This window comes from Oratosquilla oratoria, chromosome 22, assembly GCF_046742065.1.
Source record: "Oratosquilla oratoria isolate Oo_2021 chromosome 22, ASM4674206v1, whole genome shotgun sequence".
NCBI classification, from domain to species: domain Eukaryota; kingdom Metazoa; phylum Arthropoda; class Malacostraca; order Stomatopoda; family Squillidae; genus Oratosquilla; species Oratosquilla oratoria.
The window spans coordinates 33,407,149-33,425,147 of NC_134798.1; the positions used below are offsets into that span (position 1 = coordinate 33,407,149).

The 17,999-nt window shown below is 42.0% G+C and overlaps 1 protein-coding gene across 4 annotated transcripts in view; it reads left to right on the top strand.

Annotated features, from left to right (window-relative positions):
* Window positions 1-17,999, top strand: part of Top3beta (DNA topoisomerase 3-beta) — a 140,492-nt gene that overhangs the window by 59,988 nt on the left and 62,505 nt on the right. For all 4 annotated transcript variants that reach the window (XM_076205732.1, XM_076205730.1, XM_076205729.1 and 1 more), the window contains 4 exons: window positions 3,652-3,856; window positions 4,893-4,997; window positions 12,151-12,228; window positions 15,304-15,513. In XM_076205732.1, the coding sequence (XP_076061847.1) occupies window positions 3,652-3,856; window positions 4,893-4,997; window positions 12,151-12,228; window positions 15,304-15,513 (598 nt within the window). The remainder of the gene's footprint in view (window positions 1-3,651; window positions 3,857-4,892; window positions 4,998-12,150; window positions 12,229-15,303; window positions 15,514-17,999) is intronic.

A 17,999-nucleotide genomic window follows, 5' to 3' on the forward strand; every position in this document is an offset into this window, starting at 1 on the left:
AACCCGGAAAAGTCAGATTTCTTACCAGAACAGAGAGTCACGTACCTGGGTATGGTCCTGGACTACTCACTAATGGAATCCTTCCTAGTAGGAAAGGGGATCCCGAATCTCGCTTCTCTAGTTGCACAGGCACTATCGACCAGGTTCCTGACGGCTACACAATGCCAAATCCTCCTGGGCCATATGGCCTCCATATAGAAATTAATCCCCTGGAGTAGACAAAGAATGCGACCGCTACAGTGGCTCCTCAAGTCTCAGTGGGCCCCGCAAGAGGGAGAACCCCTACAACACATCTCCCTCACCCAAGAAGTCAAGGATTCTCTTCTCTGGTGGAAGGCCCATGCAACCTTCTCATGGGGATGCCCCTCGGCCCATCTCCCCCCGAAGTCCTCCTGTTCTCCGATGCCTCCAAGGAGGGCTGGGGAGCCCACCTCAACGACGATCACATCAGCGGTTCCTGGTCCACAGTCGAGCGGACAGCCCATATCAATTGGCTTGAGTTGAAAGCAGTACTCCTGGCTCTCCGTCACTTCAAGGATCAAGTCTCAGGAAAAGTAGTGGGCATAATGTCGGACAACTCCTCGGTAGTACCCTACCTGAACGAGCAAGGGGGGCACAGTCTCCCAGGAACTATGCCTTCTGATGATGGACATCCTCAACCTAGCCAAGAATCTCCAGGTGTCACTCAAAGCCCGTTACATCCCGGGGAAGAGGAATGTCTGGGCGGACCACCTCGGCAGGAAGAATCAGATAATCAACACAGAATGGTCCCTCTATCGAGAAGTAGCGAACTTCATCCTCAGCAAATGGGGCTCCCCTCTAGTGGACCTTTTTGCAATGAGATGGAATCACCAACTCCCAATATTTCAGCCCTTTCCTGGATCCTCTGACAGCAGGAGAAAACGCTCTTCTGCACAGTTGGGACAACCTGGACTCCTACGCTTTCCCACCATTTCCCTTGCTCCAGAAGGTACCTCAGAGCAAGACACGCATCCTACCTTCGGATGACTTTGATCGCTCCTTGGTGGCCCGAAGCCCCATGGTTTCCGGACGCCCTCGAGCTAGCAGTAGAAGAGCCTCTGGCCCTTCAGGGAAGACCAGATCTTCTGTATCCACCCATCAACGGGCCTTGGCACAAGAACCCTTCAGCACTCAATCTTCACGCGTTCAGACTATGGTCCAGATCCTCCTAAAGAAGGGTTTTCCCAGAGAAGTGGTTGAGGACATGTCCGCTCCTATTTGCTCATCCTCAGCTAACCTTTATCAAGGGAAATGCGCCTTTGCAAATGGTGCCACTCCAGGAAGTTAGTCCCAGTTCGAGCCACCATTCCTGAGATCGCCTCCTTCCACGTCCTCAGGAAGTCCAGGAAGATCTCCCTCTCGGCAGTACAAAGCTATAGGGCAGCTCTAAATCAGGTGTTTTCTCTGAAGGGCATGGTCCTAGCCCTTTCACAGGAAATTTCCATGCTCTTCAGGCACTTCAAAGATCATGCCCCCCCCAGGGAAATCAGTTCTCCTCCGCGGGATGTGGCATTAGTCCTGAACTCTCTGAGGGGTCCCCCTTACGAACCTCTCCGAGAGGCACATCTGAAGGACCTCTCCTAGAGGACAGTTTTTTCTGCTAGCCCTGGCATCTTCCAAGAGAGTAGGGGAGTTACATGCCATCTCTTATAGAGTCGCCCATTCCAAAGGATGGAAAGAGGTCTCCTTCACTTTCATGCCTCAATTCATTGCCAAAACAAAGATCCTGCCAAATCCGACCCTAGATTCTGGTCCTTTAGTGTTCCATCCTTAGACGAATTTGCAGGGGGAGAATAGACTGAAACAGTTCTGTGCCCGGTACAAGCCATCCGGACCTACCTCAAGAGAACCGAACATCTTCGACCAGAATTAAAGTGGTTGTTCATCTCTACTAAAGGTAGCCCATCACTAAGAATTCCTTTTCTTACTGGACAATGGAAGTCATCCGCAGAGCCTGCGACATGGACCACACAGATTGCCCATGACCTGAGGGCAGTAGGGACCTCCCTAGTCATCAGAAAGAATCGGTCAGTCAACCAGGTTCTTCAAGCAGGTATATGGAAAAGCCAGAATACGTTCACTTCCTTTTACCTCAAAGAAGTTATGCGGGAATCTTTAGGGAACTTATCTTTGGGCCCCATAGTGGCCGCCCAAGAAGTCCTGAAAATGATATACCCCTCCTCAAGAGCACACAGCCGACCCTGACAACTCATCCAGGTTCTGGCTCGGCAACTGCAGGGATAACTTTCTAAAGTCCTTCTCATACTCTTACATTCCCTTACCTCACCCGCGGGCTCTCTAGCATTCCAAGGGAATCAATTCAAGCCCTTCAGTGGTACAAAAGTGATTATAACCTTTCTGTCTCCACTCCAGGGAACAGAAAGGGGTGCACTTCAAAGTGAGGGGAATGTATAGGGGTCTGGTCAACATAGTCTTAGCACACTAGATTTTCCTTACAGCGGTTTCCCAGGCTAGATAACAACTTCCTTCCCTCCTAAGTCCGAGTCTCCTAGTGTAAGGAGTACCGAAGAGTTTGTATTCTTCGGAACAAATGTAATTTTCGCAGGAAAATTAATTTTTCCCTGATACAAACCTGAGGTACTCCTTACCTTTAATGGCCCTCCTCAACCACCCCTCTAAACAGTTCCTTCTCCTTGCCTGACAACCTTGTGCTTAAATCATACCTGGCTCAGAGAATGGTTATAGTGTGCGAGACTTGTGGTGGAGGGCAAGGGCCCCCCCCCTTGCCCCAATGGGGCCCCTTACTGAGGATAAGCGTTGCCCAGACCCACAGAGTGAGGATTTTAATTTCGCAGTAGAAATATTCGCGCTACGCGAGAGTATCCTAGTGTAAGGAGTACCTCAGGTTTGTATCAGGGAAAAATTAATTTTCCTGCGAAAATTACATGTTTGTGATGCATGATCATCCTTGTATGAATCCAAATTGCCTTGGATTTAGCACGTTGTTTTTTTTCCAAATGCCTTGCCCATCTATTTTTTATAATTCTTTCACAAATTTTTGCTATCGTACTTGTTAGGGAGACTAGTCTATAGTTAGTAGGGTCTTCCTTGTTTCCCCCTTTATATATTGGTACTATATTTGTTCTTTTCCAATCTTTTGGAACTTTTCCTTCTTTCAATTAACTGTTTATTATGCTATGTATTTTGTCTGTTAGTTCATTCCTGCATTCTCTCAAAATCCAGTTTGCTGTTTCATCTGGTCCATGCGATTTTCTGACATCGAGATTACTCAAGTGTTTCATTATTTCATTCCTTGATACTTCTATCTCTTTCATAGGGGGGACTTTCTCTGCCCATTCGATATCTCTAGGTTGCATGTTTTCCCTTGTATTTACTTCAAACACAGAGTCAGTTTTTGAATGAACAATAAACTTAACATGAAAAATAATGGTAATCACTTTTTCTACTGTCGCTTTTACCCCTACCCTCCTTAAATGTCCTGTACTACCTCTTCAGTGTGATATTGTGCCCAAGGATAGAAGCACTGGTTATCAGTGATGAAATACAAACTTTCATATCTCTCTTCATCTTAGTCTTTATCTATCTCTGTTCTCACACATTTATTATTTATGTACAAAGTGTATTATAAATTTCAATTGTCAATTGCAGAGGTGCTCTACGGGTACAAGAGGGCCATAGTGAATGGGGCAGTGCTGTGCGTGAGTTACTTCGAGATGGGATTCAGCGGCCCAAGAAAGGTCATGATGCTGGTGACCATCCCCCAATCACTCCCATGCGAAGTGCAGAGAAGGGACAGCTGGATCACGACTCGTGGAGGCTTTATGAATATATTGTCAAGCACTTTGTTGGCACGGTTAGTCAGTGCATGACATATCTTCCATTTTTCACTATCTTGCTTTGACACTTCCCTGGACCACAAGTGCATGTTTCTTGTATTTGTGCTTTTGATTCTGGTCATTTTAAACTCAAACAGATACAAAGATTCTTTACATCTATGTAAGAGGTAACCCAGTCAAAGCATATTACCATATCATGCATATATTTAGGTATACACCAAAAAGCTGTTTATCCCACATCCCACACCCATCAAAGGCCCATTTGTTGTTGCTCCCATCTTAGTTCCTTGTAAATGATGGGTCATTCCTAGATGTTTCAGGGTCATTGGCTAATAAGAGAAAAAAAAAGATGGGAGGGCATATCTTTATGTACTGATCCCCTTTGTAAAACAACATGAATGTAGGAAAGGGAGGTAGTTGGAGTTGTGTGGGAGAATGTAAAGCACAACTGACCTGTTCTGAAGACCATCCCTGAGGAGGTGGGGAGTGTTCTGTCCATTTGGCATCTGCAGGGTTGCTCAGATATGACCTTTCCTCTTGGTGGTGGTAATGTGGGTGGGGAGGGTTCCTGTCCTTGTTATGTCAGTGCTCAGTTTAGCTGCCTGAAAGCTGGGCACTGCAGCATCCCCTACAAGAGAGATGTTGGGCAATAGATAGATGGATAATTATATACAGGATGAGATTATGATTGTATGGAAAAGGTGGGGAAGTCATATATATGTGTTCCCACTGGTCAAATTTACCTTTATATTTACTTCCATTGTCTACTTGTACTGTGTACTTTTCCACAAACCGATGCATCTATATGGAAAAGTACATTTCTTAATAGCCTTCAAATACTTTGTCTTTTTTAATTTCTTTTCATGTCCTCTAGCTCTTTTTACATCTCAACACTAGGAGGACTTTGTGGTGAAGACACTGCATTATAATTTTATGATTATTTGTATTTACCCAGTTATATTATACGGGAAGGGGAGCTATGGTTGTGGTGACCTGTTTTTGTATCTCGCAAGATCAAGTTTGTAATAATGTTTTCTTTGTCTAACCCAACAGTTGATGCCTGACTTAACATACCTAAGTACAACTGCAAATTTCTCCATTGGTGCTGAGAACTTCAGTATTACTGGAAAAACACTTATTGATCCAGGATTTACACAGGTAGGAAGAGTGTTTCTCTCTCTATCTATCTCCATCTCTTCCTATCCCTCTCCCACTCTTCTTTGGTACATACCTTTCCACTCTTGTCAGTTATCATTAAAATATCCAATTTCTTCTCAGATTCTTTTGTTTCACTGAACTCTTGCCTCTACTTCTTCAAAGTAATTTTTCAGTGTAGCAAAGTTAGTTGTTGCATAGTTTTATATTCCTGAGAGAAGAGTGGGAGTGAGTGAAGGACCCTACCTGGCTGGGGCCTAATCCCATCTGAGGACATTACATACCCCAGGTAGGTGACCTCCCTCTGGAAAAAGTTACATTTTTCCAGTCTCATAGAGAGATTTGACTCTTACAATCTTTCTAGGACAGCGATTCCCAAACTATGGGTCACGAGCCAAACATGGGTCGCGAAGTGTTCAAGAATGGGTCGTGAGACCTTGTTAGAAAAAAAAAAATTTCAGTCAAAAGCTTCCCTACACTTATGTTTTCAGTAAAAGAAGACTTTCGAAATTGCTTTTTGACGCTTGGGTCGTCACATCTTCACCAGATCTGGATTTGGGTCGCGGCCAAAAAAGTTTGGGAACCACTGTTCTAGGACATCATTCAAATACCTGAGGTGGTTGTCCTCAGTAGTTCCCAGGACATTGATGTCATCCACAAACCATCATGCCTCTCCCCAACAGACCTACCAAAACCTGATTCAACACCCTCTGGAAACAGGACAGTGAATCCTTCAGTCCAAAGGGGAGGGATGTGAATTCATAATGTCCCTCTGGCATTGAAATGGCCATTTTCTCACAACTGCCTTCCTTCAGTGGGATCTGAAGATAGCCAGACTTCAGGTCTAACAGTGAGAAAATGTGATTGCTGCAGAGATTCCTAAACATCAAGTTGATGTGCACGAGGGGCTATCATCCATCACCACCTTATTTAATGCTCTGAAGTCAAGACAGATTGGTGCATTGTAAAGGGCTCACAATGGACATATAATACCCTTACAGAGCATTTCTTCTATCTGTTCCCTGATCTGAGTTTTGTATTTTTCTGGTACAAGTTAGGATTTTTGGTACTCAGGTGGTCCAAGAGTATGGATCTTATGGTAAAAGTGGGGCGTAACTATTAGTGGATTCTCTGGCAAGGCAAAGACTTCTTCACATTTGACCACTTTGCAAGTGGTGTCCAGAAAGCCTTAAATCGTGTCTTAACCTATCTACTCTGCCGGTTGTTTGTACACCACCTACTGTCCACTCTGCTCCACCATCTTATGCTAGCTTAATCCCTTTTAGCATTGTCATCTCCCCGATGCCATGATCCCATTGGAACTTGAGGGTGCTACGTCCCAGATTCAGAAACAGGACTTTGTACCATGCCTTTCCTTCTTGTGTCCCTTGCAGCTCCACTATTCCCTGGCCCAGGAGATTTACACCTTCGGCATGCGTTCGCATCGTGAACAACTCCATGGCCATTTGACCTGGAGAAATGAGCTTATCTACTTACTCCATAGTTAGTTCCCTCACTCCTCCTATAAAACCCAGCACCCCTGTGTCTTCCATTGGTCTCACCGGTAGTGTGGCTATACCCAGGACCTCCTACTGGCTCTGTTATTCCTTGGCTAGCACTAACATTGACATGGCAGTAGGATTCATGCCTCTATGGGTTTCTTATGAAGCGTAAAGGCTAAGAATGGGGCATCTGTTACCGATGTACTTGGTTTTAACCCCTTGAGTACCGGATGTGTGTTTTGTGACACCTGCGTGTCATGGCTGTGTGTACCCACCAGGAACTGAGCGTGCTCCCCGTGACATGTACGTGTCACAGTTATAAGCTGTGTGTATTGAGGGCTCTCAAGGCCTCGGTTTCTGGGTTATTTTTACCCACGTGGTGGCAAGTGTCTGTGTTTACAAACATAAGGCTCCAGCCATTCGTGGGACGGTTTGAAACATTTGTTTACGTAAGGTTGAGGGGTCGGTAATGAAGGGATTAATTTGAAGACTATGCTGATAGCAGGAGTCGATCATGGTCCACATGACCACAGGGATCAACCTTTGTTCTCCGCTCCAAAACGCACACAAATTCCGACAGCATCACCTGCTTGATTTTGTTAATGGCTATGTCAATGATGTGTAGCTCATTCTTAGGGCAGAGAAAGGAATGTTATTGATGCCACCATATCCGTTAGCCTTAATGCATCAATGAAGGTTTTGCTTTCTCATATCTCCACATTATCTAACCTAATCCTGATCACGTCCGCAGACGCTGGACTATAGAAAAATTGCTGGACTGTCTTATTGAAATTTCCCCAATGACTTTGTTACCACACACTAGCCTGGCAGACATCACTGTGGCTCCTGCCGATTTTTTCTGTACAGTACATATTTTCTCTTCATCAAAGATAAAGAGTCCCCCCCCCCTAATCTTTCCTCTAAAAGACTTTGCCAGATTTCAACATTGTAATACGCCACATATTCAGTTACAAGGTGGCGGGTGCAACCCGTGCTGATGAACACCAGAGTGTCATCAGTGGTCACTATTCCTTTTGCTGGATTATTTGTTTATTTATCTTATTTGTTTATTTTATTTTATTTTTATTTTTATTTTTTGCCTGTGCTGTGGATGTACTGTCTTGCTGCATTGCCAGGGCAATGGGTGAGATGCAGGGATGACCTGTCGTCCAGGAAGAGCCAAGAAAAGAGGGAGGGAGGGGTTGTGAATGGGGGTGGAATGGGTGGAGATGAAATGGGTGGGAGTGGAATAATGACTTTTAAATTTGGCTATCTCCCTTGTAAGGGGGAAAAGCCCTTGGTGTATGTATGTATGCCTGTCATCTTAGAAATAACTCCCTGTGTTCACTGAGTACAATATGTCATGTGTATTTGCAGTGTGTTCACTAAGTAGGGTATTTACCTAATTGTAATATACAGGAAAGGAGCAATGCTCATAGGATCCTGTCTCTTATTCTCTAATTTTCTAACATACTTAGACTCAAATTTGTTTACGGTTCAAACTTAATCTATATCTTTAATTTCTAATTATCATATTTAGATTTGAACTCATGTATTGTTTGAGCTTGGGTTACATCACCTTTTAAGCTATTCCACATACTGTATTTATATATCTGTATGGAAAACTGTATTTCTTCACATCATTTCGACATGTGATCTTTCTTAATTCACTCCCATGACCTCTTAAAGCCCTCTTATCATGTGTAAAACAGTCAACAGCGTCAACTAGAGTTCTGTAGGCTACCAAATAAGACAAAAATTCTCAATAGTGCAAGGCGAGTATGAGGCCTGGATTGTATTGAGTGGGAGGGGGAGCACTTGTGATTGCCCAAAATTATCTAAAATTCACTGAAATCAAGAAGGATCAAATGAAAATGGTGACGATTTTTAATTGAATGTCGACATGAATGCAGAGCCCTCTGGAGGCACTGTACCAAAACTTAATGTAAACAGAGACCTTGAGACACCAAGGGGACCACTGAGGCTAAGTATTGCAATCCTTTTTCAGGATTTGGTAAGTATGAAAGAAGAAATTTGAGTCAAATCATAGACATGGAAAGGGAGACAAGTTTTAATAGAAACTCATGGAATAGGGAATTCATGGAATTGAAGAGATTATGAGTTCAAGAAAAGACTACATCATGGAAATGTAGAATACACAGAAGATTTAGAAATGGCTGAAGTCGTGAACAATCACTTGAAGTTGGTTAGTCACTAGAGAAAAAGTACAGCATTAGGATGAAGGGAACAAAATACGACCCCCCCCCCCCCCATGAGGGAAATGAAAATAATACAAAAAGAAATAATTGATCAATTAACGAACCTTGATGTCGGGAGATCACACAGTCCAGATGGAATAGCAAGTTGGATACTAAAGGAATGTAAAGAATTAACAGACAAAATAACTTGCTCACTTTAAGAAGGAAAAATGCCAATATTGTACCAATATATAAAGGAAGAAACAAAGATGGTCCAACAAATTACAGACTGGTTTCCCTTATAAGCAATGTAGCCAAAATCTGTGAAAAGGTTAAGAATAGATGATAAAACACCTGGAAGAAAACAGTATAATAATAAATCCAAGACTATTTGGATTAATACAGGGAAGATCATGTGCCCCAAACTTAATCTGTTTCTACTCTAAGACTAATAGATATAATACAAGAAAGGGATGGATGAGCTGATTGTACTTTCCTGGACTTACAAAATGCCTTTGACAAAGTGACAAATAAAGAATCGATAAAGAAAAATGGAAAAAATAGGAGGGATACAAGGTAAACTACTAAACTGGATGGAGGATTTTTAGCATGGAAGGAAAATGAGGTTAGTGCTCAGAGAAGAGAGTTCAGGTTGGGAGGAGGTGATTAGTGAAGTTCCACAGGGATCAGTATTTGCTCCAATAATGTTTGCTATGTATGTGAGTGACATGGATGAAGATATGGAATGTTACATGAGCTTCTTTGCAGATGACACTAAATTGCTGAGGACAGTGAATACTGAAACAGATTGTGAATCACAGCAGAGAGACCTGAACAAGGTTTGAAAATGGAATCAGAAGTGGGAAGTAGACTTCAACATCAAGAAATGTAGCATAATGGAATTTGGAAAAAGTAAAAAAAAGAATATCAGGACAATATAAAATCAAAACAAAGGAAGTAAAGAAATTGGGATCTGAAAAAGACCTGGAAGTAATCACAGATGACATGTCCCTTGATAAACAGATAAACAAAATTGTTGGAGAATCATACAACTTGCTAAGATCAATAAAGGTGGCTTTTACCTATTTGGATGAAGAAATGGTAAAAAAAAGTACCAGTCACACTAATAAGGCCTAGACTGGAGTATACTGTGACACTATGGTCACTCAGTACCAAAAAGAATATAAAGAAATTTTAAAGAATCCAGAGAGCAACTACGAAGATGGCCCCAACACTTTCAAACCTGTCATAAGAGGATTGTCAAAACTGAATTTACTGACTGGAACAAAGAAGAGAAAGAGGTGACCTGCTGACCACCTACAGAATCATGAAAGGCATGGAAGTCTTTGATAGAGAGAACTTACTAAATTGGGATAAGAGAAATACAAGGAGACATGAAAAGAAACTCAAAAAGGACAGTTTTAGAAGAAACCTGAAAAAAACTGTTTTCCACACAGAGCAGTGGATGTCTGGAACAAACTGGACGAAACAATAGTGTGTGCAAAAAATATACACAAATTTAAGAGGGAACTAGACACTGTGAGATAGAAAGACGGGACACCAGGAACATAGCTCCCCTTTCCGTTAGATACAACCAGATAAATACTAAGACTGCCACCAATATGGTATATCATGGTCAGTGATCTACTTAGATTGGTAAAACATGCTATTACATTTATTGGTTTATTATTGTAAGTGCTTGAGTGTCAGGAGATGCACAAATCAGTGGACAAAGGAGTTGGGTATGTACTATGTGATCTGGTCAGGTCTGGTGGGGTCAGACAAGGGCATGGCCATTTTGACTGTGCCTCAGCCTTTTCATTTTTCCATTCTTCCTCCATTCTCTGCTTTTTCCTGCTTCATCACCTTTTCTCTGGCTGCACCTTTTTGACTCCTTTCCTCTCTCAGGGATTGCCTAGCTTCTCCCTGCTGCATTACTTTCCACCTGATTCTATTGGGATTGTCACTTGGCACTTATAGGCCTAGCTCCTAGGTGTCGCTTGGCTCACTACCCATTTGTACCAAAACCTGACCATGCAGTACCCATATGTCTACAATGTGACAACTAAAGAGCCAGACATCATCAGCTCTTTGAACTACCTATGCTACATAGGAAAAAGTGACCATGTAACAATTGAATTTCAGCTGGAGGATTAGGAAATAGAGCCAAGGAATGAATTACACAGTCAAGGGAGACTCAATTTTGGGAAGGCAGATTACTTAGGGTTGAACACTTTGAAGAAGTAGGCTGAGAGGAATTCATGAATACCACACAGATAATGAGGAAATAGGAAATATTTCTTGACATTTACAACCTGGTAATAAACAAATGTGTCAGAGATTAGTGGAAGGAAAAAAGCAGAAACAGGACTAGTTTAACAAAAGGTGTGAGAAAGGAGAAGCCAGGAACATGGCATGGGAAAAATAGAGGGAGAGAAGAATTAAGTTAACCTCTTCAATACGAGTCTTACGTACGATGATGCATCACAATACGCACATTATGAAATATAAAGTTACAGCTGTTATACCCGTTTTCATTCACCCAGAATGTTTGTGATTACTGAAAAAGTGATCAAGCCTGTTCACAGATTAAGAGGGTCACTCAGCTACAACAACATAATAAATGTAACCAAGAAGCCGACGCTGGTATCCTCATGTACTCCCTCGCATCTCATGACACCTACCTAGGCATCATTGTATTCAAGGGGTTAAAAGAAGCCAACAAACAAGATAAAAAGTAATGTACAAGAACCTGCATGAAGAAAGAAAGTAATTTTGTAAGAGGTATTATAGATAAATGCAAAGATCAGCCAAAACTGTTTTACAGGTTTATCATAAATTGAGATGCAGAGAAGTAATCGCCAAGCTAATAGTGGGTGAAGTGAACTTCAGGGGAAGACTGATAATGGTATGGATGGTTGAATGTGAAGTGGGCCTTGGGTAAAAGGGGAATGTCTTTTGAATAGGGGAGAGGGCAAGAGGTAGGTATGACTGATTGGATGATAAACTGATGTACCCAAAAATACATATATAATTTTTTCTTGTTTTCTCTGTAATTCTTTTGAGTGGATGAGGTGGGGAGGGTTGCCATGTAATGAAGTGGTGAATGTAAACCAATTTTGTTTGTTGGAACCTGCCGTGAAGTTGCTGTGTCTTGCATTGCTTCTGACCCAGGCAGTTAGTAGAGGACATTGATGGCACTTCATTCAATAGGATCTAAAATGAAAGGGATAACAAATGTGTGATGGGTGGATGTGGTGTTGGGGGAAGGGTGGATGAATGTCTTGGTACTATATGGATGCATATGCATTATTTTTATTTAGAGTTTGTCTCTGAAGTTTAAAGTTAGCAAAGATCTTGTCTATGTCAATGCAAAATCTGGATCTTTGAAATTTTACTGTGTTGGATAAAATTGGACATTGCTAATGTGTTGGTTAAACCTTTTGTACTTTTCAGGTGATGGACTGGTTAGCATTGTCAGATGACGAAAAGGTTCCTGATCTTAAGAATGGGGAGGAGTTAACTATTTTAGAGGTGAGACATTTTACAAAACCGTGTTTTTAATATTTTTCAAGTGTTTTACTTATACAATTATTACTATTAAAAGCACTCAAGATCAACCACCAAACTTTTTACTCCATTGAACTCCTCAGGTGTTAGCCCCACAGAAAAATCCCTCTCAAGAGGAACAAGAACTTAACTAGCATGACTGTTGAGGTCACCATCCAGTAAAACAGTAATTTAGAATAGCCCTGTCTACAGAAAGAATCTGCCCCAGATGCAGTCATCACGCTGAAGACACCATGTTAACACCATGAAAGCCCATGTTAACCATACCCAGACAATAGTAAAGTATTTCTTCCCTGACTAATTTATAGGCTAATCCAGTGACTGTTGGTGGTTACTTGGAAGCCTTGAGTCTCCCACAAGAAAGATCTGGGGCAAAGGATTGATTGTTATTATATAATTATTTTTTGCTTACACCAGACTTTTGTCCTCTTGAATCAGGATATGGGGAATATTATTGGCATGGCTCCCAATATTTTTACTTTAACATTCACATATTCACAAGGAAAAGTGACTAGGCAGTTAAAAGGCTTTGAACCAACTTCATCAATCAGTCAATCCATTTGCCTAGGTCCTTCATGCAGAAGATCCATGGCTCCCAGGTAACTGGCAACAGGTACTGGATTGGTCCTTATGTTACTCAAGGAAGAAATATAATATTGTTGTGTGGGTGCTAAGGTGGGGCTGTGTAAAATGGGATGACCAATGTCCTCTGTGTGATGGTTACATCTGGGACAGATTGTTTCTGGAGCCAAGACTCTTCTGTGCTGGTACAGTCTTAGTGTTGGCTGGTGACCTAAACACAAGCGTGCCAATGTGGGTCTTGCTTAATTTGGGAAGGGGATTTTATGTGTGGATGGGGTATTTGGATAGCAAATGATGGGATGAAGAGGTGAGTGTGGTAGTGGCAGAGAAGAAGTGTGCATATGAGGTCAGTCATTCAGTCTGTTGGCCGTGGTCTCTTGCAGGAGCCCTGTGGCATGAGACCCACAGCTCCCAAGTAACTAGCAGCAGTATCTGGGTAGGCCCAGAAGTCATTTAGGAAAGGAATATTGTGTTTCTCTTCTGGGGTTGATATTGTGGGGCATTGTAGAATGAGGCAATTTGTCTTTAGTGTGGTGGGTGCATATGGGGGCAGTTTGGATTCTATGTTTGTTGAAGACACTGCATTTGTGGCTTGGTTAGAGAAGGGTCTGAGGCAAGTAGTAAACGTGGGTAAAAGTAAGTTGATAAGATATGCAAGGGATAAGGGTAGCAGTAAATTGGAGGTAAGTCTTAAAGAAGGGAGTTATAGGAAGTGGGTAATTTTAAGTAATTATTGTCATGTGTAGCAGAGAATGGTGGAATGAGGGTGGAGCTAAACTGTCTAGTGAGGGAAGCAAGTGTATGTCTTTGGGGAATGAAAAGTGTCATTAGAAATGGGCATTTGGGGATGGATCCAAAGAGAAGTTTATATATATATATATATATATATATATAATTTTTTTTTTTTCTCGGGAAGGTAGCTATGCTCGTGGGACCCGTCTTTGTATCTTTCAGCAGCAAGTTTTTTCTTAAAATCTTGAATACTGTTTGCACACGCTGGTTTCCTTATTTAATTTATTGCAGGTATCACCACTCTATGTGGGAAGCTATTCTTTTTCAGATCTCTTCTATAATCCTTTTTAAGTTTCTTTTCATGTCCCCTTGTTTTTCCATTGTCCCATTTCAATAAATCATCTCTATCTAGGATTTCCATTCCTTTCATGATTCTATAAATAGTCAGTAGATCTCCTCTTTCTATTCTTTGTTCCAGAGTTGGTAGTTCCAGTTTGGACAATCTTTGTTTGTATGTCATTTTGGAGAGTATTGGTGTCATCTTTGTCGTTGCTCTTTGAATTCTTTCTAATTTCTTTATATTCTTTTTAGTACTGAGTGTCCATAGTGTTGCTGTGTACTCCAGTTTTGGTCTTATTAGTGTAACTAATATTTTTTTAATCATTTCCTCATCCAAATAGTCAAATGCCACTTTCATTGACCTTAATAGGTTGAAGGTTTCTCCGACTATTTTATTGATATGTTTGTCCGGTGACATGTCTTTGCTGATTATTACTCCAAGGTCTCTTTCTGAGTTCACTTTTTTGACTTCACTAATTTTATAATTTCTCGATATTCTATTTTTACTTTTCCAAACTCCATTACACTACACTTCTTGATATTGAAGTTTACTTTCCACTTTTAACTCAATGTCTAGATTTTGTCTAGGTCTGTAAGGACAAAGGACAAAATGTAGGGAGGTGCTTAGAGTGAACTGCTTAAATGAGAAAGAAAAGGAGAAGAAATACAAGGAGAAAATGAGAGAGGAGTGGGAGGGAGTGAAGGATAGAGTAGAACTAGGAGTGGAGGAGGAATGGGGATGGTTCAAGGAGGGAGTCACTAGGTGTGCAAAGATGGTGTGTGGAACATGGAAGACAGGAGGAAATAGAAGGATGGGTCTTGAGTGGTGGGATGAAGAAGCAATGAAGCTTGTAGAAGAGAAGAAGTGAGCTTTCACAGATTGGTTACAAAATAGGACGAGGGAATCATATGAGAGGTACAAAGAAAAGAGAAGTAAAGTATAAGATAAAGGAGGCAAAGAGGAGAGCAGATGGGAAATGGGGTAGGAGTATGACAGAAAATTTTAAAAGTAGTAAAAAGATGTTTTGCAAAGAAATTAAGAGAGGAAGAGAAGGCGAATCAAGTAGAGAAGAAAAGGTAAAAGGTGCAGATGGAGAGATGATAATGGAAGAGAAGGCAGTAAGAGGAAGATGGGCAGAATATTTTAGGGAGTTGCTAAATATGAAGGAGGATAGGGAGGGAAAGGTAGTTGCAGTGGGAAGTGCTAAGAAAATGACCATGATGAGTGAGGGAAGAGGTTGGAGGGGAGTGGAGTATGTTAGGGATGGAATGGGTAGGATTGGATTTTATGCCTTTATTTTTTGGCTACCTCCCTTGTAAGGGGGAAAAAGCCTTTGGTATATGTATGTATATATATTTATTTATTAATTTATTTTTTTGCATCAGGCCAAGCTAGCTGAACGACAGACTTCTCCGCCAGACTATTTGACAGAATCAGAGTTAATCACCTTGATGGAAAAGCACGGCATAGGCACAGATGCTTCCATCCCTGTGCACATCAATAACATCTGCCAGCGGAACTATGTTCAGGTTACTGGGGCTAGACGACTTGAACCAACTAGCCTTGGTATCGTCCTTGTCCATGGTTATCAAAAGGTCAGTCACGGTTTTATCTATAATTGAAAATTGATGTATTACATGCAATTTGTTAGTTGTGGAGGTCATGCAGGGTGAACCTTGAAGAGAATTATCTCCTTTCCATCTATATGAAAAAAAAAAAAAACATTAATATCTTCTGAGGAGGGTGACAATCAGTCTTTGGGCCAAGCCCAAGAAGTCTATCAACTTTGACATTTTCACACAATGGGAATTGACACCTGGTGAGTTTTCTCTTACTCTCCCTCCTCAGTGGACACAAGTTCCATCATCAAAACTCTCTTTTCTCCCACCAACAGCACCACCAAAACCCAATCAATCTAAATCCGAACAGGTAATAAATCCACAATCACAAGAGTCAACATGTTCATCCCTTCCCCTCCATTCATCCTCCATAATTCCCATTCCCAACAACTTCAAGCCCATTGTCAACCAACTTGCCACCATCACCAACCTTATCCTGGATGGCAACTTCAGAGCCAAATTGTCAGCCTAGCATGTCAACAATCCTAATACAGAGGGCTTGAATTACGGATAGAGCTTGACTCACTAACAATCACGAATACCCATAATCAAATAATTAAAAAAAAAAAAAAATGTATATATATATCACACACAAATACTCTCTTCTTTTCCTCCCAAACCACTAGATACCAGCCTCCAGAAACATATTTACAATCGCATCACTCACTGCTTCATTGACACACTTAAAGACAACACATTGCTGCATGCCAGACCCCCTAATATCCATCCCTCTGAATCCTCTCTCCCACGAAAGGACAGAGTCCACCTGGCCAGACTGCGATGTGGCCACCACCGGGTCGTACTCATACACCCAGGACTCGTCACCAGTGATTATGGCATCCTTCTCCCTGTAGCCCCAGGGGGCAATTTCCTAAAACGAAAAGGAAAGGCATAAGGGGTTCTGGAGGGCCTCGGGCCAGCACCCTAAGGTTTGGGTCTTTTAATGTGCGTGGATGTGGTACAGATGAGAGTAAAAGGGAAGAGATAGGTAGTATGTTTGTGAGAAGAAAGTTGGATGTGTTGGCTTTGAGTGAAACTAAGTTGAAAGGGAAGGGTGAGTGTATGTTTGGGAGTGTAAGTGGGAGGTTATCAGAAGTGAAGAGAGGGCGAGGGAGGGAAGGGGTGGCTATTCTAGTAAGTGAGGAGATTGGTAAAGGGGTAGTGGAGTGGAAGGAGGTTTCCTCAAGGATAATGTGGATGGAGGTGAAACTGGGAAAGGAGATGTGGGTCTTTGTAAGTGCATATGGGCCGGGCAGTGAGAAGAGTATGGAAGAAAGGGAGGCCTTTTGGATAGATTTAAATGAGTGCATAGAGGGTTTAGGAAGAAATGTCAATGTAATAGTACTGGGAGACCTTAATGCTAGAGTGGGAAATGGTCCAATCGATGGAGTGGTTGGGAAATGTGGAGTTCCAGGAAAGAATCGTAGTGGAGAGTTGATGCTGGAAATGTGTGTAGAAAGAGAGTTGTTGATAGCAAATACAGTGTTTCGGAAGAAAGTCAAGCATAAGTACACATGGGAGAGGGTGGTGGAGGGAAGGGTGGTAGATAGAGCACTAATGGATTATGTAGTGGTAAATAGGATTATGATAGGAAGAGTTAAGGATGTACATGTGCTAAGGGGAGAGGGTGGGGGAATATCAGATAATTTTTTGGTGGAAGGTAAGCTGAGAGTGGAGGATAGATGGAGAAGGAGGAAAGGGACAAAAGGTAGGGAGGTTCTTAGAGTGAACTCCTTGAATAAAAAGGAAAAGGAGAAGGAGTACGAAAAGAAGCTGAAGGAGGAGTGGGAGGGAGTAAAGGATAGAGCAGAGATGGGCGTGGAGGAGGAATGGGGATGGTTCAAGGAGGGAGTCTTAAAGTGTGCAAGGATGGTGTGTGGAACAAAAAGGACAGGGGGAAATAGAAGAAAAGGTAGTGAATGGTGGGATGAGGAAACAAAGAAGGTTGTAGAAGAGAAGAAGCGAGCATTCACAGATTGGTTACAAAAGAGGACAGGGGAGTCATATGAGACGTACAAAGAAAAGAAAAGAGAAGTAAAGCAAAAGGTAAAGGAGGCAAAGAGGAGAGCAGATGTGAAATGGGGTAGGAGTATGACAGAAAATTTTGAAAGTAATAAAAAGATGTTTTGGAAAGAAATTAAGAGAGGAAGAGGAGGCAAATCAAGTAGGGAAGAAAAGGTAAAAGGTACAGATGGAGAGTTGATAATGGAAGAGATGGCAGTGAGGGGAAGATGGGCAGAATATTTTAGGGAGTTGCTGAATGTGAAGGAGGATAGGGAAGGAAAGATAGCTGCAGTGGGAAATACGAAGAAAATGAGAGTGATGAGTGAGGAGAATGGAGGAGAAATAAGGAAGGATGAGGTGAAGGCAGTTGTAAAGATGATGAAAGCAGGTAAGGCACCTGGTCTGGATGGATGTCATGCAGAATGTCTGAAAAAGGGAGGTTCAGTGATGGTGGACTG